Genomic DNA, 25371 nt, shown 5'->3' on the forward strand with positions numbered 1-25371 from the left:
CTGCACAGTTTTGTAGTTTTCTTTCTCAACCACACCTGATTCAACTCAGCAGTTAATTGGCAGGTGTGTAGGTGTGTTAGACAAGGAAAAACAGCAAACTTGTGCTGGATTCTTGCCCTTCCTACTCCTGGAAGGGTTCTAGACACTTCTTACATTGCTAAGTTGTTATTTAATGAATCAATAAATGAATGAATGAATTAACTAACTTACATTTTTTATTTATTTATTTATGTATGTATGTATTTTTCATTTGTCTGCTCCAGTTTTACATTCTGTCCAGGTACCACTGCTGCTGGACACTTAATTTCACTTCATCGGGAAAGGGGCGCGGTTTAGGAGGTGCTGTCCAACCGCGTGGCTCTCGTGTGGTACAGTGGGCGGGGTTTAGGTAATACGGGGCGGGGCTAAAGGCGGAAATGTGGCGAGGACTGGCTGCTGGAGTGTCACATGTACGGTCAGCGTGTAGAGCCACCCACCTCTGGGAAATAACAGCTCAGTGTGCAGGCTGGGGTTTTTATTATTATTATTATTATTATTATTATTAAAATTAAAATAATTAAAAAACGATGACAACGACACAGAAGAAGGTATGAGCGCTCTTTATTATCGCAGTGCCACATGAGGATGTGTGTGTGTGTGTGTGTGTTCGTGCTCATGTAAGTGCGCTGCCTGGCTCTTGCTGTAGCCTGTAGTGGAAGTGATGCACTGTGTCTGTCATTAGGCAAGCAGGACACGAACGCTGACTGGCGCTTTTAGGCTCGCTGTAGTCACACCAAGACCGCACAAGTGCTTCAGCCTTGGTAGAGTGAGCTCCCGTGGCCAGGCTTCAACCAGGAACCCTTTGGATTAAAGGGAAGAAAGGCTGTGGCTGGCTGAAGTGAAGTGAGTGAGTTAGTGTGGTGGGTTGTAGACCTGAGCTGAGCTGAGCTAAGCTGAGCTGAGCAGAGCAGCTGACTGCGAAGGGGAAACTACCCCTGTCGCCCATAGACCGGAGACGTCATCAGCATTTTCCTCCTCTATTTAAATGGTCGAGATTGAGGAGGTCACTGGTGAGAAAACCGAGAAGAGCATCGGTAGGTAGATCCCCTTTTTTTTTTAATCGAAAGCTTCGAGGGAGGAGGAGGAGGAGGGGTAGGGGTATCACACAGCGCCTAAACCCTTTATCATCAGGCGAGTGAGATGTTTCGGAAGGTGGCCCATCGCTAGCCTTTAGCCTAGTGCAAACGCTTGGACGTGATTCTGACCTCGTTTAGCTTGTGGATGCACGAAGAAACGCCGTCGATGGTGTTTAGGTCACACGGTTAACTCCCTTTACCTTCATCGCTGGAGGTTTAAGGTTTAACGCCTATTTTCACCCTCAGCGTTTGTTTCTAATGATTACGTCAGGGACGCACACACACACACACACACACACACACCAGATGGTTTCTAGAGGCAAGTGTTGTTTAAAGGGTGTTTTTTTTTTTTTTTGTTGTTGTTTTTTTTGTGTGTGTGTGTGTGTGTGTGTGTGTGTGTTGTATGTGCTGCAGATAAAGTCGTGGTTGAACTGAGGGCTTGTTCCATTGAATGAATGGATGGACAGATGGATGGACGGATGGATGGATGGATGGATGGATGGGTGGCTGGATGAGTGAGTGAGTGATTGATCGTTGGATAAAAAATGCCCTTCCTCTCTTCCTCAAGGTATTCAGCAAAACTGAGGGACTCAAAGGCAAGTGAGAAGAACCTGGATTAGGCCACATAAATGGGGGATTACAGCTTTGGAGTTCTGGTTAAAAACAACGCCTCTAACAAATCGGTTTTCCCAGTACGGATTCACCCGCACCTGCAGCATCCGGTCCACCACCACACTGCTCCTCCGAGTCCCCCGGCTTTCATTAACAGCAGTACGCCAGCCAGTGGTGGAAATGCAGGCTCCGCTTGGCTTTTCCCTGCCGTGACGACCCACTCTAACATGCAAGATGAGATCCTGGAGTCCGAAAAAGCCAAGGCTCAGCAAGACGACCAAGAGGGACAGGACAAGCAGCCTCTTTCTCCACAAGGGCACCAAGAAACGCAGAGCATCATTTCCGAATTGGAGAACACCATGCCGGAAGACGGGCAGCTGGAAAAGGGAACGGTGGAGAACGGAAATGGTAAAGAAGGCCTGCGGCTGGAATCTCCCGTGCTCTCCGGCTTCGACTACCAGGAGACGACAGGCATTGGGACGCTGGCGCAGTCCAGCAGCTCCTCGTCGTCTTCTCTTGTTGGATTCAGTAGCTGGTCCACTGCTATCCCCACCAACCCCTCAACTATGATCGAAGAGGTTGGTTTCTTCAGTCAGGCTGCCACCACCACCAACGCTCCTCCACCCCTGCTGTTTCAGAACTTCTCCCATCACACCAGCCCGGGCTTTGGAGGTAGCTTCTCCCACCAGATTGGGCCTCTGTCCCAGCACCATCCTCCTGCTCCTCCTCCTCCCCCGCCTCCTCCACACCCTCACTTCCAGCACCCCCACAGCCAACACCAACAGCACCGCAGGTCCCCCGCCAGCCCGCACCCTCCACCTTTCAACCACCGCAATGCTGCTTTCAACCAGCTGCCTCATTTGGGGAACAACCTAAATAAGCCGCCTTCTCCATGGGGCAACTACCAGAGCCCGTCCTCCACTCCGTCCTCCAGCTCCTGGAGCCCAGGTGGAGGTTATGGGGGCTGGGGAGGTTCTCAGGGCCGAGAGTACAGACGGGGCCTGAACGGAGGCGTGACTCCGCTTAACTCGATTTCGCCACTAAAGAAGTCCTTCCCGAACAACCAGGCACCGTCCCAAAAGTATCCCCGCAACAACACGAGCTTCAACGCCAAACCTTGGATGGAAGATAACCTCAACCGCAATGACAGTATCTTTCCTTTTCAGGTAAGAGGCCTGAAGCGTTTGGGCTAGCATTGGGTGCCCACAGCAACCAAAGTTGGCCTGTGGTGGTGTATGATTTTAGGCCCACCAGAATGAGACCTGAACCTCCCTCCCTTCTCCAGTGAGGGAACCAGCATATTCCCATACTGCACAGATCAGTGGTTCTCAAAACAGTTCTCAGACGATCCAGGTTTTAACACAAAGGGATGGAGCAAAAATCTGGACCGCCAAGCAGTCCCTGAGCACTGGTTTGAGAACCACTGTGTATAACTGTGTTTTTAATGATTTTTGGAACCTAAACTAAAAGCAACAATGATTTAAATTGTACTGAAAAGTAGTAGTAATAATATGGTGCTTTTTGGCTTTCTTTTGGCTTTCTTATTGAGGAACCAGTTAACCTGGAAAATAATCTTTATCTGAACAGGAAATTCTTAGATTTGTTGTGGTTCTACTGTAGAGAACTACTCTCTTCGCCCTTGAAGAACCCCTTTTTAAAGGGGTGTACCTACCGCTTCTGTATTTTATTTATTTATTTTTTATTTATTTAGTTATATATTTTTTAGCCTTAGCAATCCACTAATGTTACATTTTAGGACACTCTGGTCAAACATTTGGCCACTTTGGTCACTGCCCTGTCAGTTATGGGTGGGAAACATGGCATGAATATAATTGATATATTGTAATAAATATTATAAGCAATGCTTTAAATAAAAGTGACTACTTGCTGACCTGAACCAGTGCTGCCCAAACAGAATATTATGATGCCATTTATCTCAATAATGATAAATATCACCATGTTGCTCAGCTCTGCTATCGGCTGATGATTGTAACAAGATGCTTCCTCCAACTGCATGGAATTAAATGTCTCAGATAATCAGTTACATAGGACACGAAAAGCCATATCAACATATCAGTATGTCTGCCTATAGTGGTTAGCCATGTAGGCTGTCCTCTCTCGTTGGTCACCTCTAATCTGCTTAGGACTGGTAGGCGCTCCTATGGCCTGCTCTGACGGATGTGTTAGATCAAAGCCCAGATGTGTAATGCGCTTCTGCCTTTCCACTTCTGCAAGCTGTGAAGTGTGTGTGTGTGTGTGTGTGTGTGTGTGTGTGTGTGTGTGTGTGTGTGTGTGTGTGTGTGTGTGTGTGTGTGTGTGTGTGTGCGTGCGCACGCACGCGTGTTGCTGATATAAAAAGACATGGATGAGTGAGTCAAAATCACTAGATGGGCTATAAGTCGTGCAGCTAGGGGAAAATGGGAAGATGAATGGACGTCTGCTTCCGTTAATGGCTCAGGACAGCATGATTATCTGTAATTCCAGACTTGAGAGGGGGGGGGGGGGGATGCCAGGGATTTTTCTAAGGTCAGTCTCTGAATGTGATTTTTATTATATATATATATATATATATATATATATATATTTCCCCTCCCTCCACCTATAATGGTGCTAATGACTGGTTGCTCCAGTGGAAGAGGGACACAATTTGTGACCGTCCGATCCCACGAAGAGTTTGATGCATGTTATTTCCACCGCAGGGCTTCTATTTCAAACACTGGCTGTATTACTAATACGTTCAGACACGGGGTGGCTTGTTTGTGGAAAGAATTGTTTATGCCAGTAGTGACACAGTGACAACTGTGCTTGTGTTCCTCTTTTACCAGCTGGTTAATATTTACTCTCGCATGCTTCGTTTATGTTTACTCAGATGGTGTTCTCATTTGAACCCAGTGGTGACAGTGGTGACTTTGAAAACACACTGTTGTTTCATATGCTTAGTCAGTCCTCCCCTCTGCACAGCTTCTAGCCTAATTCCAAGAACAGACCTCGTATTGTCTGTGGGTTTTTTTTTTTTTTTTCTTCCCGGTCCCCCTCCTTTTCGAGCATGCCTGTTGTACCAACTGGCAGTTCACTGGGAATGGGAATTGCATGTTAATAATTTCTTTCATAAAATAAATACATATTAAGGTCATGATGAGCCACTATTGACATTTTTATTGACCTAAATTGCCACTATAGACAATTTCAGTGCACTTTCCCACATTTTCCTGCTTAATGAACCGAAAGCTTGTTCACTTGAAGCGTCTACCCATTTTACCCATCTATTATAAAGGTGTTTTGAGTTATGTTTTCAGGAAACTCAGGAGATGGTGGACCATGTTGTTGCTGTCCTTAACGTTACTTCTCCAAAATGCTAACTTCAAGAATTGGACAAAGAAAATTTGGGACCAGATTTCCAAACAAAAATCTTACAACAAATCTTATGCTTAACATGAAATTTCCTTGAAAGTTTCTTAAATGCAGTTTATAAGAAAAAAGTCTGATGTTCTTAAATATTGCATCAAAGTCCAAAAGGTTTTGTAAAGACACTCTTCATTGTTTTCTTCTTTAGGCCATTTGTAACGTAGCCTTTTATTCTGTATTTTACAGCTTATCAACAAAGAAATTGCATTTTTGCTAATTTTCTGTTTTTCAGTTTCAGTGGGAGAGCCAAAAGAAGCAAAAACATAATCAAACTAGGTCTTAAATTTTAGTAAACAAGAACTGACAGAAAACAACCAACAGGAAAATAATCCTCCTTGGAAAATGTTCACTGTAGTGTGATTCTTGCCTTTATGTAGACTTTATCATTACTTAAAGAACATTCTCTATTTCAATCATGTTAAATTAGACTTTAATTCTACAAATGAATTATTTAAATCATATTCTAAGAACATTTTCTAAGAAGAAAATAGATTTTGAAGGAATAATAATGCTTCCCAGTTCACAAACGTTTTTCACAAATGTAAGAAAAAAAACATCCTTAAGATTAAGTTTAAAATCTTAAGATGAACACTACAAAGTATAAGGGATGGGCCTCATTTACCAGCTGTTCTTCTTAAGAAGACATTTCCTCTCAAACCTACTGCAGTTATAATATTCAGAGTTTCCAATGTTTTTTATTTGGAATTTGTTCAATTCATACGAGACAACGAGATTCATGATAAGAGCAGCGATCTGACCAGTTTTGCTGTTTAAGGACACCTCATTAATCTGATGTAGACCTTTGGTTAGAACTTTTCTCAGGAACAAATTTAAGGATTGGTGATTGGTGAATGAGGCCCAGTGTTCTTAAATGCAATTCATAATTAAACCTCAAGGAGTTCCCGAATACTCTGTTTTTCTTTTCTTACAATTTGAAGATGCTTCATTGTTAGTTTTATTAAGGTCATTTTTTACATGGACTTCATCCTACTTATCATAAATGACAGAAGATACATTTTTAATAAAAATAATCAATTATGTGCACATAATCATTTTGGGTAGGCTCCAGATCCACTGCAGTTCTGACCAGTAATACGTGGTTAAGGAAATTTGATGCCAACTGTTCTTCTCAAAAGAAAAACCGCGTGCCCATAACTTTGACCAATTGAGATACACGGTTAAAAATACTGGTAGAAATCGACTGTAATGATGCGAATAATCCCTCTGTTCTATGTTTTTTAATATTTTCAGGAGCTTCAGCTTGATTTGATTTAGCCTTTCCTCTGACCATCATTACTGCTTCATGCAGACAAGTGCTACTGTCCTTGTCCTGCTGAGTAGATGGCACATGTGTGGAAATGAACAGAAAAGAAGGGATCCAGAGACAAGTGAAGATCTGAAGGCTAATAATGGGTTCTTCCTGGTCTCTTAGCAGGAGCGCAGCCGGTCCTTTGATGGCTTCAGCATGCACTCTCTGGAGAACTCCCTGATTGACATTATGAGAGCCGAGCAGGATTCTTTGAAAGGTACCATCTCCAATGCCATTCACTGAAACATTTATGTATGTATTTATTTATTTATTTATTTATTATTCTTTAGCAGTGCATCTGAAATGATTGTGGCAGGTAGCTTCATGGAAACAGTGGTCCTCAAATGTTTCGCTAGTTGGATTCACTTGTACAGCAAACCGAAGGCCAAGCGATCCTTCAGTTCGGTCTTCTGCAGTGTTCTGTTAGACTTTGTGGTATTCTAGTCAGGTTGGCTTTCCTTTGAGTGTGTCCTCTGAATTTCCTCCCAGTCTTACCGAATTAGTTACCATGCTTTGATTCCCTTTATACCCCTTCCACTGTGTATCCTCTGCCTTAAGTTTGTCATGTTCAATCTTTTCAAGTCCTTTTTAAATCTGGAGCAAGAAACCAATGTTTTAACCCCTTTTGCAGTGCACGATCAGTGGCATTGACTCCTTTATCTCATACCAGATCATACCATATTCGGCTCAAATGTATTGAGAATTTATGCTGTACAACCAACTAGATCTGCGATTACATTTGTTCCTCTACATCACTTAATTATAAGCAAATCTGTACGTCTTATTAATCTGTTTTAATGTGCTTTACTATGTGTTTTAAATGCGTTTTATTCATTATTTTAGTCATATTCAAATTAGTCTGTTATTTTTATGTATTGTTTTTTTTTTATTTAGGGATAGACAAAATAGATTTCTTTTTCGACAGAACTGGAAGACAATTAGGGTTAGGATTAGAGTTCGACTTGGGTCTTGTTTAGGGTTCTGGTTGGACAGAACTGGGAAATGCCATATGTCACACCCCTTTTTTTATAAATGTTCAGCTACTTTAGGTTGCACCTATAGCTGACACGGATGTGTAAAAGCACATACAGCTTGTCTAGTCCCTGTAGAGAAGTACTGTCCATAGAGTAGGACTCTCTGGAGCAGATAAACAGCAGTCTGTTGGCATCGTGCCTAATGCCAGGTGTGGTCTAGAGAGGTGAAAAGAGGAGCAGTGGCACTGTGTTCTCTGGAATGGTGGTGCTCCATTTATTTCTTTGAGATGAAACAGAGCTGAAATGCATGGCCATTGCTTACTATTTTAACTTGACTTTGGACTAAGTTTAGTGTCTTGTCTACACCCCATGCTGAGGCTGCTGTGCGTTTTCTATGAGGCTGTTTTCATGCCTAGTTTGTTTGGGAGTGACCGGTTTTCTTGGGTCAATTTCAGTAGCACGCTAGATCTATCTTATCTTATGTATTATCTTACCCATTACATTGCATTTAAAATAGACACTCTATGTTAAATAAAGCAATTAAAATTAATATTATTTGGTCCTTTATGATTGATTTGTCAGTTTAAATGCAATGACATGTTCTGTGATCCAGCTTCCAAAATCAGATGCATTAGGGTTTGGATTAGAGTTTGACTTTGGGAGAGCTTGGCATGATGTTATATCAGGATATTTAATAAATCTTTTGGTCTGCAAACCCAGTGGGGGGTGGAGCTTCTGAAGGAGAACTGAAGGGAGGGGTGTGTTTTTGTTTTTAATGTTTACTTCGAATAGCAACATAGTCAAAAGCCGGTCTGCACCAAGAGCCCTTTGAGCTTCAAGTACGGCTCGGCTCGACCCGCCATCCCTCAAAATCCACGGAAGACAAGCGTCCAGGCTTTTTTCTGTCCTGGCACCAAAGTGGTGAAACGAGCTTCCCCTGGGTGTCCGAACGGCCGAATCGCTCGCTGTCTTCAAACGCAAACTGAAGACCCACCTCTTCCGAGAGTACTTGGACGAATAGAGTATTATGGTCGCCTTATTGTATTGTGTTTAGTAATGTCTAAGCTTAGGTAGTTAGAATAGACTAATAATTCAAAAGATACCTCTAAGGTTTTTTTCTTGGGTAAATAGCAAAGCCCTTTTTTAAGTCGCTCTTGATAAGAGCGTCTGCTAATTGCCGTAAATGTAAATATCAACAGTAATTCTCCACAAACTGATACAGGGCCGTTAAGGTCACTGAAAACTAAGCTTTAGAAAATGAGTGGCACAACATTTAAAATTTGTAGTTAGTGATGGGCTAATTAAGTGAAACGGGGCCTAATTATGCTCTCCTGTAACATGCAGTTGGTCAGTGTTCTAGAAGTACTGACTGTATCCGTCTTGGACACACATTTCTCACAATAACAATTTATCCCAATAGTATTTTCCACCACTCCATGTAGAAATGCAGTTACCAAGAATTAACCCCCACAGCATCACTTGGACTACCATATTGATTGTACAGGGTTTTTCTAATTTTCCAGCATTGCAGATATGTTTTTCCTTTAAGAATATGGTTCATTCTTGTATATAATGAACTTTTTTAATATTACTTATTGACAAACTAATAACTGCTTAATTTTTTAGTCATTAGTTGCAGCCCAAAAACAATGGCTGTGCCCTCGTCTTGTTTTCGGTACAGTATCTCTTACACTCCTCTATTGGGCTTCATAATTGCATAATTATCCGTGCTTGACAGTTGAGTTGAATGTGTGGATGAAATTCAGGGGGATTGGCTCATTGTGTGATTCTGCACACATTGTCTTACTGTTCAGTCACTTGATAACAGTGCAAATATTTAGCCAGCACTGAATGTGTTCCGGCTTTGGAGCGGACGAGTGACTGGATTACACAAAAAAAAAAAATATCCCACAAGGTTCTGAGAAGGGTCTTAACGCTCATCTGCTCAGAAATCACATCATAAAGCCAAACTGTAGATCTGTGTTAAATTTGGCTTCCCCACTTCACTGATGATCCAGAATGAGCAGTGTTGCATTTTCTTCACTCCTTAAAAATGAAGGTGCTTCTTTTGACCACAGAGTTTTGAGTCCATTTCTGTAGAAGAGCTTTGTGTATGAAGAACATTTACAATGACTTCTTTAAACATTTTAAATGGTTCCTCCCATATGGATCTTCTACAAAAATGGATCCTTATGTAAATCAAAATGACCTTTCATACGTTCATACCTGGTCACTAATGCATCTAGAGCATCAGGAGTTTATCTGGATAAGGCTAAGCCACATAACTGTACGTTGTACAAATCTGATCACGCGAACTGCTTCAGGAGGTGGTCTGAAACGCATTTGTAATATAGTGGTGTAAACACACCCGTCTCTCTAAGACCCATTCGACAACCATAACTCCTACCAGTACAATGAAACCCCTCCCCATGCAGTACAAAAACGGACGCTTTTTTCGTCAGCATGGACTGCCGAAGCTGTTGCATTCCCCTAAATTTAAAGAAATGCACCATTGCTTGTGAAATTGTGGGAATTTTGAGGCCACAATCTTTAGCAGAGCACATGAAAAGGCTGAACAGATAAACAACGGGTTGCCGCGTAACAAGCCAGGTTGCATATTCCGTCCCGCACAGCAATCGGATTTCGGCCTGACGAACCCGAGACACGTTAGGCTACCAAGTGTGAATGCATCTTATCAGAATACAGATAGTTCCTCTGTGGCACAATTTGAAGAACTCACCTGTAGCACCTCTATTTTGAAGGCAGATTTGTGTTTTAAACAGAGTAAGAAAATTCCAAAGCCAAAAAAAGATTTTTGAAGGTAGATGTTTATGAACAGGAAGAATATCCGACCGTTATATCCGACCGAATATCCGAATTTTACAGTCCTATATTACTCTTGGATAAACGCTAGACATCCTAACTACATTAAAACATACTGGATCACTCTTAATAGCAGGGCAGAAATCTTACTGGGATTTTCAGTGTTGTGTAAAAATCGTCTGGCGGACGTTTGCTTCTGATGTTCTTTGTGCTGGTAGCTGAATCTGAACCCCCAGGATTAGTTGGCTAATCTAGGCCAGGGAAGAGAGGGCAGACTCTGCAGAGTCTATCTGCTCTGGTTCCTGATCATACCGCTGTTTTCCTGCTCCTGTGTTTGCTTTATCTTTCCATTTAATCAGAAAATGTATTATATTCTCTAATGGTTTTATCTTTATCTCAGGACGCCAAACGTAATCAGAGATGTCAAACACTGCAGAACAGCTGCGTCCTGCAGTTACAAATATTTGTCGCATCTGCAGCAAAGCAGGATCAAACGTTCAGAGGTGGCTTTGCAGATTCCCAGACATGGATAAATGTCCAGCTAGTCTTCACTTAAGTTCTGATCCCTGTCTGTCTGCTTTTATTACCTTAACCCTTTAAAGCCTTTAAATTTCGTGTTTTATTAGACCTTCTGGTATACATATAGTATACAGCTTTTAGTATCACGCAGCAGTACTGACTTTTAGCTTTAGCAATTATGATGAATAATTGGTTAACTGCAATGCCCAAATATAGTATTCTAAATCTTTAAAACTGGAGTGTCTTATTTGACCTTCTAACCAATTATTTAAAACCAATATTTGTAATACTTATTTTGCATCATATTTGATACACCAGGAATATATATCTATTTCTTTTTTTAACACAAAATGAAACCCATAACACACAATTGCCAAACATACATATACATGCAAATAAGTTTATTAATGTAATTAATTAAACGTAATAATAACTAAATACTGTTATATTCTGGGGCATACAGTGCACAGATAAAATACATTTTCTTTTTATGTCATATTTTATTTGCCATTTGTATATTATTTAGGGTAATTTATGTATTATAAACAAAACTTATATATAATGTGTATATGTATGTGTATATATATATACGTGTGTGTGTGTGTGTGTGTGTGTGTGTGTGTGTGTGTGTGTGTGTTTTTTTTATATATATATATATATATATATATATATATATATGAGAGAGTTTGCCTTTGTTGCCTTGGGTTAATCCTGATCTAGGAAATGTTTGTATGTGTGTCTGTGTCTGCTGTAGGTCGCTTTGGCTTTTCCCATCCAAGTGGAGAAGGCTCTCTGTCTGGGAACGGTAGGTAATATTTTGGATTCTTTTGGCCATGCGTTTACATACATTAAACTAGATGAGCTAAGCTTGAGGATATGATGGGCATTGACTGACTGGTGTTGTCACTGCTGAATGGTATTCTGTCTCATTTTACATGCAGCAAGGAATTATGGGAGGCGGCGAGGTAACGTTTTAAGCTGTGTGTGTGGTGTTTTCTTAATAAACATGTTTGTTCTTCTGCTTGTTTGTTTTCTACCACGTGTGACACTGTGCTTAAGTTAAAATGTTTGTTACTGTCCGTCAGTGCATCCCATTTAGTGCTGGGTGGTGTAGATCTATACCAGTGCGCTAGTACTGCTATCACAGCAATACTGACTCTTGGCTTTAGCAGTTTTGGTGCAACTGGATTCTGGTTAATCTCTTCAAATGCTTGTGGACACCCCTCTAGTGAATACTTTAGAATGAATAAGACTCTCTGGAACATGGACCTATTGGCACCATGCCTAATGCCAGGTCTGGGCTAGAGGAGTATAAAGCCCCCCAGCATTGAGCTGTAGAGCAGTGGAACTGTGTTCAATGGAATGATGGATGCTCCATTCGGTACTTTTCGGACGTACCAGATCCTCACAGCAATGCTCCAAAACTAGTAGAAAGTCTTCCCTGGACCGTAGAGACAGTCCAACAAAATGCCCCTGATTTTCAGAATGAGCAGGTGTCCCAGTTCTTTTGTCTTTTGGACCTGTTAGCATTAGGTCAACAAGATCAGGCTTAATGATCAGGCAATGTCCCAGTATATGTTAAACAACCAATAAAAACTTCCAGAATTTGTTTTTTGGGTACCGTTACAGTACTTGGCAACCCCGGGAAAACAAAACAGTTTAGTATCCTTGTTTATCTGTTTGTTTGTTTGTTTGTTTGTTTTTTTTAACTTTTTGACAGTTATTTATATTGTGTTAATGTCTTGATGAATGAACCAATAGAAAGGCTCCTGAACGACTTGACTCAATTAAAAATTATAGTAAAGATACTTTTTTGGAACTAGTCTAACTTGGGATGGCACACAATGTATAAATGATGGCCCGTGTATATTGTTCCAACAACCAATAAATGGATTCTATATTTCACCATATTCAATCTTGGGTACCGCTTGTATATGTGGTACCCTCACCTATCACCCTGCTGATGTGGCTCACAGCTGTACAGAGCTAAGGCTAACTCAACCAGTATGTAACCATAAGATGGCAAGCTAGCTAATATATCAGTCATTCAATTATTATTATTTATTTATTTTTATTTTTTTATTATACATTTTTTTTTTTGGTCTGTTCTTCTATTCGTTTCTCCAACCTGCCAAAAGCTGGCATTCTGTGTGTCCCCTGCTTGCTTACTCTGCAGTAAAGAGAATAACAGATTTGCCTTCTGTGAGGCAAATCTTCTTTTGTGTCCTCACAAGCTGAACTGTTTTTAGCTAGTGATGGTCTAAAGCACCAACTGCTCTTGTGGAGCTTGTTTTGGTCATTTCTCCCCACTTCACTCGTACTGATGTTTAGTTCTTATTTCTTAGCAGGCGAGAGTGTTGGACTAAATGGCATCTCCGTTAGCAGCCCGAAACTGTTGGAATAAAGGCTGTTAATCATGCAGTCTCATTGCAATATTAGGACCACCCCTAGGTCTTAGATTATCAGTTGTTTTCTAGCAGCATTTTATAAATTTTATACTCTTAACCAGAGTTAATCCAGATCTGTTTTAATGCAGCTGTATTTTTTTGCTCCTGGGCTCCCCCTACAGTTGTGGAGTGTAATAAATGTTTACACCACTGTCATAAATGCAAATCACTCATTGAGCTTACTTTCATGGACAGTTGTTAATGTGCATTTGTTGACTTTGTTGCTGAGAGATGCAGAAACAATATCTGAAGCGAAGGAAGCACATGAACGGAGGTGGGAAAGGAATATTACAGGATTTTACCTAAATATAACTCTCACAGTGTAACCAAAGTTTCATAGTGCAGCGTTCTGGCCCAAAGAAGCAATAACCGAGACGCCATTCTCCCTATTACAGTCAGTGGAGCATCCACACGATTGTAACGGTGTTATTTTATGGCTACATTGCTAGATAACATTGCTTTAAACATGTACAATTACACAATTTTATAGGTCTCACGGTTCCCAAAGACTTTTGGTTCGATCAACGCTGCCCAACACTAATCCTGTTGTTTGTCCTAATTTTGTCAAATGTAATGTTTTCCCCAGTTATTGTGCTAAGATGCTTTATGCAGATATTGAGTATTTTTCAGCAGTGAGAAAAAATAATGCTGTGTATGTCTGTGTGTATATCAGGTCACTCGTCCCTGTTCCCCATGGAGGATGAGCGCAGTTTTGGGGAGGATGAAAGGTCAGATCAGAGCCTTGGTGGGCTGGGCTCTCCACACTGCTTCCCTCATCAGAACGGGGAGCGCATCGAGCGCTATTCCCGCAAGGTCTTTGTTGGCGGACTCCCTCCTGACATAGACGAAGGTACACACTGATCTAATAGTGCAGCGTTTAGCCCGCAAATTTAAAGTCTGTCTGAAGTAAAAGCTGACCATTTTCTTTTTTGGGGGGTTTGGGGGAACACCTACAACTAAACCATAAACATGAGTTCTTCAAAGGGTAAATGAGAAATGGAGAAATGGAGATGGAGAGGGATATCTCCCAATTGTGTGGTTTGGGATCTCCACACAAGCTTAACTTGCCGATTTCTTGGCTTGGGCTTATTTGAGCTAGTGCTAACTTTGGACTGTCAATCCAAGCCATTTAGATTGGGTTTGATCTTCTTGTGTCTGTTCTCTTTATTAGCATGCAGTACCCACGCTGCACAGTACTCATTTGTATATTGTGTAAATGCGTCTGTTTCAGATGAGATCACTGCTAGTTTCCGTCGGTTTGGCCACTTGTTTGTGGACTGGCCTCACAAAGCAGAGAGCAAGTCCTACTTTCCACCTAAGGGTAAGCTTGAGGAGGCTGCATATCTTCTGTCTTAATGTAGCTGTCTCTCACTGGAACTGAAAACCTTCTTGGTGAGTAGGTCCTGTGATATGATGTATTTTTTCCAGTTCAGTATTTCCAGTTTGTTCCTTATTGGAGCAAAAATGAGACAACCCTCACCGCAGTTATTCACCCTACAAATAAATAAATAAATGACTGAATGAATAGAATTATTCTGGGTCTGTGTTTAGGTCTAGTGATGTACCAAACTGCAGTTGCATATTTACATATTTATACACATATTTACACAATTTCTTTCTTGCACTTTGGCTTACTCTGAGTCCATTAGAAACCAGTATAAGGCAGTATAATGAGACTGACCAAGACCCAGGGTCCAAGAGATAATGGTTAGATGCTTATTGTCTCTTTCAATAATATTAAATGAGGTGTAAAGCAGTTGTAGTTAGAGCACGGTCTTGAACATAGTGTGGTGCCATTCACCCCCCCCCCTTTCAGCTTAAACATAACAAAATGGGACCATCCAAAAATGGGTTTGCGGGCTTGTGAAAGCATAACCTAGCAAAAACACACCAAATATACAGTGGCCAGTTTTTCCTATTTCTTGAATTTTCACTTTACTTCTGGATGCTTAAAGTCAGTCCCTAACCTACTCAATAACGGACTTCATTGTAAAGTCTAGAATATCATGAACAGTAGCTGAGAGCTTCATCAGACCTGCCCTCTTTCCCCAGGTTATGCGTTCCTTCTATTCCAAGAAGAGAGCTCTGTCCAGGCCCTGATCGATGCCTGCATGGAGGAGGAAGGGAAGCTGTATCTCTGTGTGTCTAGCCCCACAATCAAAGATAAACCAGTAAGTACTGTGCAGTCCACACACACACACACACACACACACACACACACACACACACACACACACACACACACACACACACACACACACACACACACACACACACACAGACACACTCTGCCCGACCAAGTATTTTTAACCTTCTACACATATCATGAAGGAGGAGGTGGCGGCTCAGCAGTGGTGCTCTTTCTAAAGTAGGTGCAGTTAAATATAAAGCCTGAGGAGCAATTCTGGACTTTTCTGCACACACACTGCTCCATTTGAACAATGTGTGGGTTGGTGAAGCGGTATCTCCGAGTCAAACCTGCAGACAATGTCCAGAATATTAGAAATGTGCTGATTGAGTGTATATTTAGTTATTTGATGTAGACGTAGTAAGTATGTGACTTTGGTTTGGGGGGGTTTACAAACCTGTTTATATTGCTTCTGAATGAAACGTTTATTTTCCTTTTACAGTGGGCTTGTGTAGAAAAATTGAGCTCTGCTCTGATTGGCTGGCTTATGTCACAGCGTCGACTAATATGCTAAATCATGTTATACTATGCTGCGCCTATCTTTTGTTTTTAGCACTGTAAGAAGAACGTTGTAATTATTGTATATCCCACTGACTAGAGTTGCTGTCTCCTCAGTGTCCTCTGCACATGGTGGGTGGTTCTCTAGCTAAAGAGGTTGTAGTTCTTTGGCCAGAGGTTTAACACTTGCTTGCTTACTTGGGTTTATCTTCCCTGCACAGCACTTTTGAGTTCCTCTTCTGATGTGTGGTTAGCTCTAGTCTGAGCTGGTAAAAGCTGTTCAGCTATAGGTTTAGCTTGGTGCGAATACCCTCTTGCTTCTCTAGCTTTTACTTCTTCACTCACTGGGTTTGAGGTCCTCACAGGAGAAGCTGTAGTCACAAGGTCTTATTGTAGCAACCCATTTCCCTTTAACTAGCAGAGCCTAGATGTGATGTGCTGCTTGTCTAAGAAAACTGACTGAAAGTATGAAGCACCATATTCTCTTGAAATCATGGCATTTTAGGCCAGGTTCATACTACACAGTCGCCAGATCATTGCGCTCGTCCTACTACACAACTTTTAGTCTTTTAGTGTTTGTGGTTTGCTAGCTACACAAGTAATCCGTGACTAGGGGTCAAGAATTACAAGACCTTTCGCCAGGAGGAAACCGTGACAAGTCTGTCTGCTCTCCAAACATGCAGGTTTTATTTTTTTTTATATATATATATATATATATATATATATATATATATATATATATATATATATATATATATATATAATGTGTATATATATGTACTTACTTACCTTCTGAAAGTGGAGTCTGTAAGAGACGAGTGATGCGAGTTGTCTGTGTGCTGATTTGCAGTGATAACACAGGAGGAAAAAACTATCAATGAGTAAATGGATAAACTCCGCCCTCGGATTTCTCCTCTCTGCATTTTGTGCTCTTATTGGCTGTTAAATAAGTTTCCACAGCTTGCTAGACATCAGCGATCACTCTACAAGCACTTGGATTTTGTCCTTCAGCAGTTCACACATGGTGGCCAAACCAGTGCAGAGTGAGCAAACAGATTTGCCTCGGACCTGATGTTTGTTTGTTTATTATTATTATTATTATTATTATTATTACTGTATTTTTGGGGGGCAATCTCCAAAAAGACAGACTTGAAAACTGGGCCTAAAAATCATAGTGTGAATTCGCAGTACTGTGGCTTAACAGCCTTGACTTGGTCTAAAGGGCTTTCACCAGTGGGCTGGGTGTATGGACATTTTTGGGAGTGAAAATGTAAACTATTCAAGACTGTTTTTGGACAATTGTTTTGGAAGTAGCCTGTTTTGGTTATGCCAGACTTTCTTTTGAATTAAAAAAACGACAGTGTTTGAGATTTATGGTTTGTCAACCCTCATTTTGTAACTATGCCAAAATAAACACCAGTTTCCTTTCTGGGACAATTAAAAAAAAAATGTTCAGCAGAAAATCAATTGTAGTTTTCCTCCTAACCCAAATGTAGCTAATCATCCAACACATGTTTTGTGTATAAAGTCTGCATCTTATTTCATTAATGGTGAACTTTTCTAGGTAGTAAACATTCGGTTAAGTTTCATTTTAAATGTGTTACAGTTTCTGAAAAATACTGTTGATCACATTTAATCAGCTGGCAGTGATTGATATTGCACAGCATGCTTTACTGACCTCATGGTGAAAGGCGATGTGCTCTGTGTTTGTAAGGTCCAGATCCGTCCTTGGAATTTGAATGACAGTGATTTTGTGATGGATGGCTCTCAGCCCCTCGACCCCAGGAAGACCATCTTCGTTGGGGGAGTTCCACGACCTCTTCGGGCAGGTAGAGAGTTTGGTGCTCTGGACCTTAAATGTTACAAATGTTACGCAGTAAATTGGGAATCTATACTGAATGTTACAAGCTTTGAAGACTATGATTTAATAAACTGGATGTACTGTATGCCCTAACATAATTTCCACTGGTTTGACCCATATATAATGCAATCTTTTTCAGTTTTGGAGGTACACAGCTATATAGGCCGGGACATGGCAAATCCTATACACGTTTTCATACAAGTGTTGCCATCAATTGTCGCAATCAGATTTGATTTTATCAGTTTGTTTTATTAGAATATGGCTAAAGGACAAACGACAATTTGGCAAAAAAACAATATCACATTAAATTCATTCATCACTGATCCCGGATGTAGTTTATCAGCCAATACATGTTTGCTTTGTTAGTTTAGAAAAAGAGATGTTTGGCTAATGTTGCTAACAAACACTGGACTGTGCACCAATCCCATTAGCCTATATGTGCAAAAAAACAAAACCATCTAGATCTCTTTGTTTGGTGCCGACAAATGAATGTGGTTTAGAACACAGTATTTCTTTTGCCAAAAAATGAAAGTAAAAAATGTAATAACCAGAAGCATCTTTTGAAAGCTGAAAAGGACGACAAAGCGGGACATTTTGCAGATGATCTAGTTTTTATTTTAGGTTAAAATAAGCTAAATAAGGTCCATCCATGTTATTTTACCTAACCATTTTATTTAAGCTTGTCAATAACGTTTTTTTTTTTTTTTTTTAAGCAAAATAAATTAGCTTGTGCATGTTATTGAGATTGTTGACCGCTTAAGTCCAGTGTTTGTTCACAGTGTTGGCCTTGTGTCTACCATTCTAAACTACAGATTGGATCTGGGGGGGTGAGGTAAATCATGTCAGTTTTTGCCATTTCTTTAAGATTTACAGTGTTCATGCTATCATTTGAGGTGACGTTTAAAGAAAACAATTAAAGAATAGGTACCATTAAGCCTGATCTTGGTGACCTAATGCTAACAGGGCCTTACCATTTTTTTTATTTTTTTTTTTATTCTTTATTAGCATTGTTGCTACACTATATGGAAAAACCATAAATATTGGGACTCCTGCTAATTTCTTAAAAATCAAGGCTATTAAGGAAAGTTTATCCTGCTTTTCTGGAAGTAACTGTTTCTACTGTCCAGCAACGGATTTTTACTAGATTTTGGAGCAGTGCTGTATTTATCCAACATTCTGACTTCATTAATGCTCTTTTTTGCCGAATGCATTTAATCACCACACCCAAACCTCATCATCCCAATCTCCCCAACTCCTCCCAAAAGTATAGGATGGCGCACCATCCATTATCCTAGAGAACACTGCTCCACTACTCCACAGCTCAATGCTGGGAGGCATTATACCCCTCTAGCCCACATCTGTCATCAGTCACGGTGCCAATAGATTCATGTTCATCTGCTCCAGAAAGCCTCACTTAATATTTGGCAGTACTTCACAACAGGGACTAGACAAGGGGTGTGTGGGTGTGTGGGTGTGTGGGTGTGTGGGTGTGTGGGTGTGTGGGTGTGTGGGTGCATTTGCACATCTGTTTCAGCAATAGGTGCAAGTAGCTGAATGCATTCATTTGAAAGGGTGTCCACAAACATTTGGATCTAGTGCATCTTTGCAATATGTTTAGCTTTAACACCTCTGAAATGGTGAGTCGTTATTTTAAATGAGCATGTTGGTGGACTTATAAACTAAACAAAAACCCTAATGTAGTGAGTGCGTATTGATCCGGCTGGAGAGTGTCTAAACACGTTAAGTGTTCTTCTAGCTAGTGGTGCATTTGCTTAGGTAGTACTGTGCCGCTGAGTGCTTACACAGTTATTACTGACTTGGACAGAGTATATGAAATACACACACTGCTGTTTCATCATGTGTATACACTTCACACTGTAAGCTGGGACATAAGAGCTTTTTATACTGTGTTGAGTGCTGCAGTCACCGGTTATGGCATGTGACTCCTGGGACAGAAATGTCCCTCTTGTGCTGTCCTGGTTTGTGTTTTGTATTTTTTTTTTCATTTTCTAACACTGCTCTCTCTTGCTCTGTGTGTGGTGTTGTATCTCTCTGCCCTGTGGTAGTGGAGCTGGCGATGATTATGGACAGGCTGTATGGAGGGGTGTGCTATGCTGGCATTGACACTGACCCTGAGCTGAAGTATCCCAAGGGGGCTGGTCGGGTGGCCTTCTCCAACCAGCAGAGCTACATTGCTGCTATCAGCGCTCGCTTTGTGCAGCTGCAGCATGGCGAGATCGATAAACGGGTGGGTGAGGCCATGGGGGAAGGGATGCAAGCTATGCAGTAGATTCAAACTCAGGACATTGTGTTGAAGCCTGGTGCATGGTATGCGTAGTGCCATTTGGTTAAAATTACAGGAGTATTATTTTGGTTGGGTGTGGTGGGTCGATGTCCCAAAAATAAATAAATAAATAAATCTGTCTATCACACTTCAGAAAAAATTAAGAGACCACTTAAAAAAAAATCTGGAAAGTGCATTTCTACGTGTATGGCAGGCATTTTATTCCAGGCATTTCATCTAACCAAGCTGAGTTGCCTGAAAATGCAGACTATGAATGGCATAAAGTCACACAACAGCAATGTGAAAGACTAGTGGAGAGCCTAGACATGAAATGTCATTTCAGCAAATAAATGCTCTAAATTTAGGGGAAATGTTGCCCATGGTTTATGAAATACAACACGCATGTTAATTTTCCTAAACGCGTCGTAAACCAAGGGAAATTAGGATGGATGGATGGATGATATATTTATCTAATGCAGTATAGCGGCCCCCGATTTAGTCAGTACAGCCTTTTAGCTGTTTAACACGCAGACAGAAATGCTGCTCTCGTTCAATCCACTGTGATTTCAAGATGTTACAAGCCAGAATATTGATGAAAAGGACAAAGAAAAACGACTACAGTTCCCACCATACCATGCAAATCCAATGGTTAACGGTTTACAGCTTAAGCTTTCTGGGTAGCTGGCGCCTCTGTGAAATGACCTCTGATCTCTGTGCAACTAAACTGCACCGAACTGTGACCCCTCATTGTAAGGAATGGGACTCTGAATATTAGTGGTGGTGGTGTAATAATTATAGAATTTTTAAACCAATGAAATCTTCCTCCCTCTCTCTCCAGGTGGAAGTGAAGCCATATGTTCTGGATGACCAGCTGTGTGACGAGTGTCAGGGCACACGCTGTGGGGGAAAGTTTGCCCCTTTCTTCTGTGCCAACGTCACCTGTCTGCAGTACTACTGTGAATACTGCTGGGCGGCCATCCACTCGCGTGCCGGGCGGGAGTTCCACAAGCCCCTGGTGAAGGAGGGCGGAGACCGGCCGCGCCACATCTCCTTCCGCTGGAACTGACTACAGGGAAGATGCTGTGGGGCACAGCTGACTTAACTTGCATACATGCACTTTTCCTTTTTTTGCTAGTTCCTTTTTATTTCGATTTCTTTTTTAAGTCAAAAAATTTAATTTATTCTAAGTTTTTAATTTTTTGATGATAATGATGACTATGATGATGATGACTATAAAAGAACCATGTAATCCCATTTTTTTTATTATTATTATTTTGTTAATCTAAGTTGGTGCGCATGAAAAACTTGAATGCTTTAGATTTCTACATATGGATGTTTAGCCTGACTTGACTCAAAAAAATGCTGTTTTATTTTTTATTGTACTACTGATGAGGCCTCACTTTTTTTTTTTTTTTTTTTTTTTTTTTTTTTTTTCCCTCGTTGTGATGGGTCACCTTTAGGACGTGGACAGGATGCACTTAAAACTGGAGTGGACTACATCCAGAAAAAGAGGCAGGATCATTAAAGGTGTATGTTTCACTGTACTTGCAAATGGTGATGACTAGTTCTCAGACACTAAGCTCAAGTAGTTGCATGACAAAACACTGATGCAGGTCTATTTACTCATTCTAGCAAAACATACCTGGACCTTACTAGCAGGAGACCAAACCTACTGTATAACTAACAAAATGCTGAACTTTTGAAAAGGCTGTTTTAGCGTTTACGAGCGAGGTCTGGATGAAATGATAGCAACTCCGCTTACACTAAACGCTAACTGCCACATTTACGGAAAAGCAGAAAAAAACAAACAAAAAAAGCATTTTATTTGTACTCACTGCTGTCACTTTGCGGTTAAAGGCCACTTCAACACGATCCATCTCCAGATACGGCCACGTGATTTTTCCACTCTATATATGCCTACTGACCCAACTTCGAGGATGGCCGTGGTGCGGTCAGCAGTAAGGTTGTCTGTGACTTAACTCTTGTATTGCCTGCTCTAAAGCTTTGTAGACAGGCAAACCAAAGATAAGCCTTAGAGATATCAAATGTCTTGACCTCTGTGAAATCATGGAACTGATTGCTGTGGAAAGCAAAAAGTAGGAGAGTTTCATTTGGTTTGATTAATAAAAAAAAGAAAATACAGCTGATAAGATTCCTTAAGAAAACTGGTTATGGCAGTAACATTGCTCACTTGTCAGGGAATTTGTGCTAAAAAGCTAACTTAATATTGTAGTACTAATGAGAATTACCACGTGTTGTACTGATAGTGTTTTATTGCATGACTTTTTTTCCAAGAGTTTTTGGCGTTCTGATTGAGCATTGTGGTAGCTGAGCACATTTCAAAGACTTTTCTGTAAGAGAGAAACAAATATTATTTTATACATGGTCTGCTGATTTTTGTACTGTGTTTTCTAGATGGTTATTTTGTCATTAACATAAACATATGCACTACTTTTTCTATATATTCCTTTTTTTCAAAGTCATTTAGGCACATTTTTCTTTTCTCACAAATGGAAAGTCGTTTTGCGATACCTCATTTTTTTTCACTTGTTGGGTATAGATTTTGTACCTTTGTTACAAAGAGACCTGGATATAAGGCAAACATTAAGAAAAGTTAATATAATTTTCAATTAAGCTTTTTATATGCATAAATATATTTAAAAAAAAATATATATATATATATATAACTGCAGAAATTCGAGGAGTAAATATTGAACCGAGCATGCCGAGAACACCTCGACGCGTGTGGCACTTAGTAGAAATATCTAACACCGAACTATTCTCAATAACAGAACTGGTACCTTCCCTTGTTGCTGATTGTAGGAATAAAACTAAAAGCTGTGTAAATAAGGTTCATGATAGGATGCGCCTTGTATCTCAATTAGGAATGTTCCATAGTAAACTCTCAGTATGTATCAGTAAGTATAATCCTGAATGGCAGAAAAGCTCATTTTTGCCAAGTATGCATGACCTAAGATAAAGAGAAATCTGATATGGGTCTTGGCTTACATTTGCGTTTTTATGTACCTCCTTCCAAAAACCTCCTCGTTTGACACAACTACAGCTTTTCCTGTACTCGAGATGGCCAGGCAGAAAATACTAGCTGCATTCAGAAGTCAGAAGACTTGTTTGATAAATCCCACGGTGGTTCAGGGGCTTCAAGACTTGAATGTGATCAATCTTGCAAAATAACCTCGAGTTATGTGCAATACTTTTTTTGGTTTGGTTTTTTTTTGTGTTTTCTCTCCAGAAACAATCTCTGCAATGTAATTATTTAATTTACTCAGTTAAATTTTTAAACCGACTCGTATCCCTCTTTATCACTCCTTGGTCATTACAGCCTTCCTTTTTTGTGTTCTCTAAATTGTATACTAAAATACCACTAATATGTGTATAAAAAAAAAAGAAAGAAAAAGGTTATTTTTACTTTTTGTGTATTCACATATTTTCCTACTTAATTTCATGCTACTGTGATTAAAATCATTGTAAATACTAAGTAAAAAAAAAATGGTGTATTGTTATTTTGGATTGGAATGTTAAACTTTGGTCAAACTGAACATAGCTATCGATTGGTAAAACGGTACACTTCTTAGTTTCAAGTTTTATTAATCACGATATTGTGCTTCATGTCTACAAAAAGATAAGAAAAATATCAGAATATTCTTGGTGTAACTGCTAATTTAAATTGACATAGTTTATAACGGTATCAAAGGTTGTATTTATCAATAGATTTTTTTTTTATAAGAAGTATAATTTTTTTGCTATGCCATTTCTAAGTTTAGATTTTTTTTATATTTTACCACCTTATGGAGTTATGTAAAAGAAAACATCATTTTATAGTTGGGTTAGTCATAAGTGTGCTGTTGTAGATCAAGTGCAATGTCTTAATTATTTGCAGCCAGCTATTTATAACGGTAGGCCTAATTTTTAAGTATTTGTATTGTGAAATGTTGAATGAATAAACTTAATAGCAAGTACCGCCTTTGCTGTCTTACCTCATGTGAAAATGAACTGATGAAGGAACTTTCTCTTATGGAAATTGTGTGTGTGTGTGTGTGTGACCCAAATCTCACGAAGGCACAGGTACTGTAGTTAGTGGTTTCTAGCACAGTAGTTTACATAAGGTCAGGGGTATTTTTAGACCGTCTTATAGGGTGTGCTGCCTAAATGGAGCGGGATTGGGTATTGACAAAAATGCATCACCAGCCTCAGGCCTCAGTTCATTAGTAGCATGTTTTGTGGTTATTTTACTTTCTTAAAAACATACACTTCCCAAAGAGTAGCTTAAATGTGTGTCACGAGATGAGTTACAAGTTACAAAACTCCCTCGAAGACCTCTATATTGATGTCGGCCTGTCGTGCTAACAGGCACTGCTCTATAACTGCATTGACCGACTGCAGTGGGTCATGGAGATTGGTGTTTCTTGCTCGGGTCAAAAGCATAGTAGGCCTAGTTTTTTTCCATCCAATGCAGTAACCATAAATCAGGACTGCCCAGGAGATCTACTCTCTCTGCAAAGTTTAACCCCTGAAGTCTAATCTAACACGGCTAATGCATCACATGGGAATATTATACAGTATTTTACAGTTGGATGAGGAGGATATTACTGCTGTCCAGTTTTCCCACATTCAAACAAGATTCAAGACAACAGCACATCCTAGTGGTGTCTGGATGGAAACACCTGATTATATGAGAACTAACTCAAGCTGGTTAAACAGTGTGTTTTAGTTTGAGTTTACTGGTTCACCTGGTTTGTCAGTATGACCAACTTGACCAAGCTAGTCAACCAGTATGACCATCATGACCAAGCTGCTTGACCAGCATTACTACACCAATCCACTAGAATCAGTCTGCTTTACAAACTAACCAACCAGTATGACCACCAGTTTGGCCAAGTTAGTTAGTTAGACCAGCTAGTTCATCAAACTCTAATGATAATGTGCTGTGCTGCTCAACCAGCATGGGGCAAGCTTTCTCTTTTGGACCATCCTTGACCATCAAAGACCAGTGTTGACCATCTGAAACCTCCAGGAAAAGCTGTATTGAGCTGGATTTCTCAGCAGGGTATACAGCTAAAGCCTAGTCATTAAAAATTTACCTCCTGTTGCCTTTTTGTGTTTTATTGCTTTACATTGTGCTGGTTCAGCACTTACACTGATGTGCTGTTGCTGCATCCCACTCTGGGGTTTTATCATTCAGTTCAGTTTCTATCATGATCAATTATGGATGTAGTAAGAAATGACACTGCAATTCTATAAATTAAGTAGTCTTCTACCATATTATTACTTCTAATAAAGATTTTTTTGGAAAGGTAATTTAACTATTTACCTTTTTC

General features: G+C 40.2%; 1 protein-coding gene across 7 annotated transcripts; it reads left to right on the forward strand.

Moving 5' to 3' along the window:
• The first annotated feature begins 466 nt into the window (after nucleotides 1-466).
• Nucleotides 467-24017, forward strand: cpeb4a (cytoplasmic polyadenylation element binding protein 4a). Of its 7 annotated transcripts, none has more exons than XM_072668237.1 (11): nucleotides 467-587; nucleotides 1684-2893; nucleotides 6565-6658; nucleotides 11512-11562; nucleotides 11699-11722; nucleotides 13878-14054; nucleotides 14436-14525; nucleotides 15257-15375; nucleotides 17605-17719; nucleotides 19818-19999; nucleotides 20874-24017. In XM_072668237.1, the coding sequence occupies exons 2-11, from the start codon at nucleotides 1745-1747 to the stop codon at nucleotides 21099-21101; spliced, it is 2229 nt and encodes a 742-aa protein (XP_072524338.1). In that variant the 5' UTR covers nucleotides 467-587; nucleotides 1684-1744; the 3' UTR covers nucleotides 21102-24017. The 7 variants fall into 7 exon arrangements, with proteins under 7 accessions (XP_072524338.1, XP_072524335.1, XP_072524340.1 ...); XM_072668234.1 differs by lacking the exon at nucleotides 467-587 and adding an exon at nucleotides 695-1073; XM_072668239.1 differs by lacking the exon at nucleotides 467-587 and adding an exon at nucleotides 695-1073 and having other exon boundaries at nucleotides 6568-6658.
• Nucleotides 24018-25371: the final 1354 nt, after the last annotated feature.

Source organism: Salminus brasiliensis, chromosome 2, assembly GCF_030463535.1.
Source record: "Salminus brasiliensis chromosome 2, fSalBra1.hap2, whole genome shotgun sequence".
NCBI classification, from domain to species: Eukaryota; Metazoa; Chordata; class Actinopteri; order Characiformes; family Bryconidae; genus Salminus; species Salminus brasiliensis.

Coding starts and splice junctions, on each gene's coding strand:
- cpeb4a (XM_072668237.1), top strand. CDS start 1,745: ATGGGGGATTACAGCTTTGGAGTTCTGGTTAAAAACAACGCCTCTAAC. Junction 2,894..6,564: donor ACAGTATCTTTCCTTTTCAG/GTAAGAGGCCTG, acceptor CTGGTCTCTTAG/CAGGAGCGCAGCCGGTCCTT. Junction 17,720..19,817: donor TCCACGACCTCTTCGGGCAG/GTAGAGAGTTTG, acceptor GCCCTGTGGTAG/TGGAGCTGGCGATGATTATG.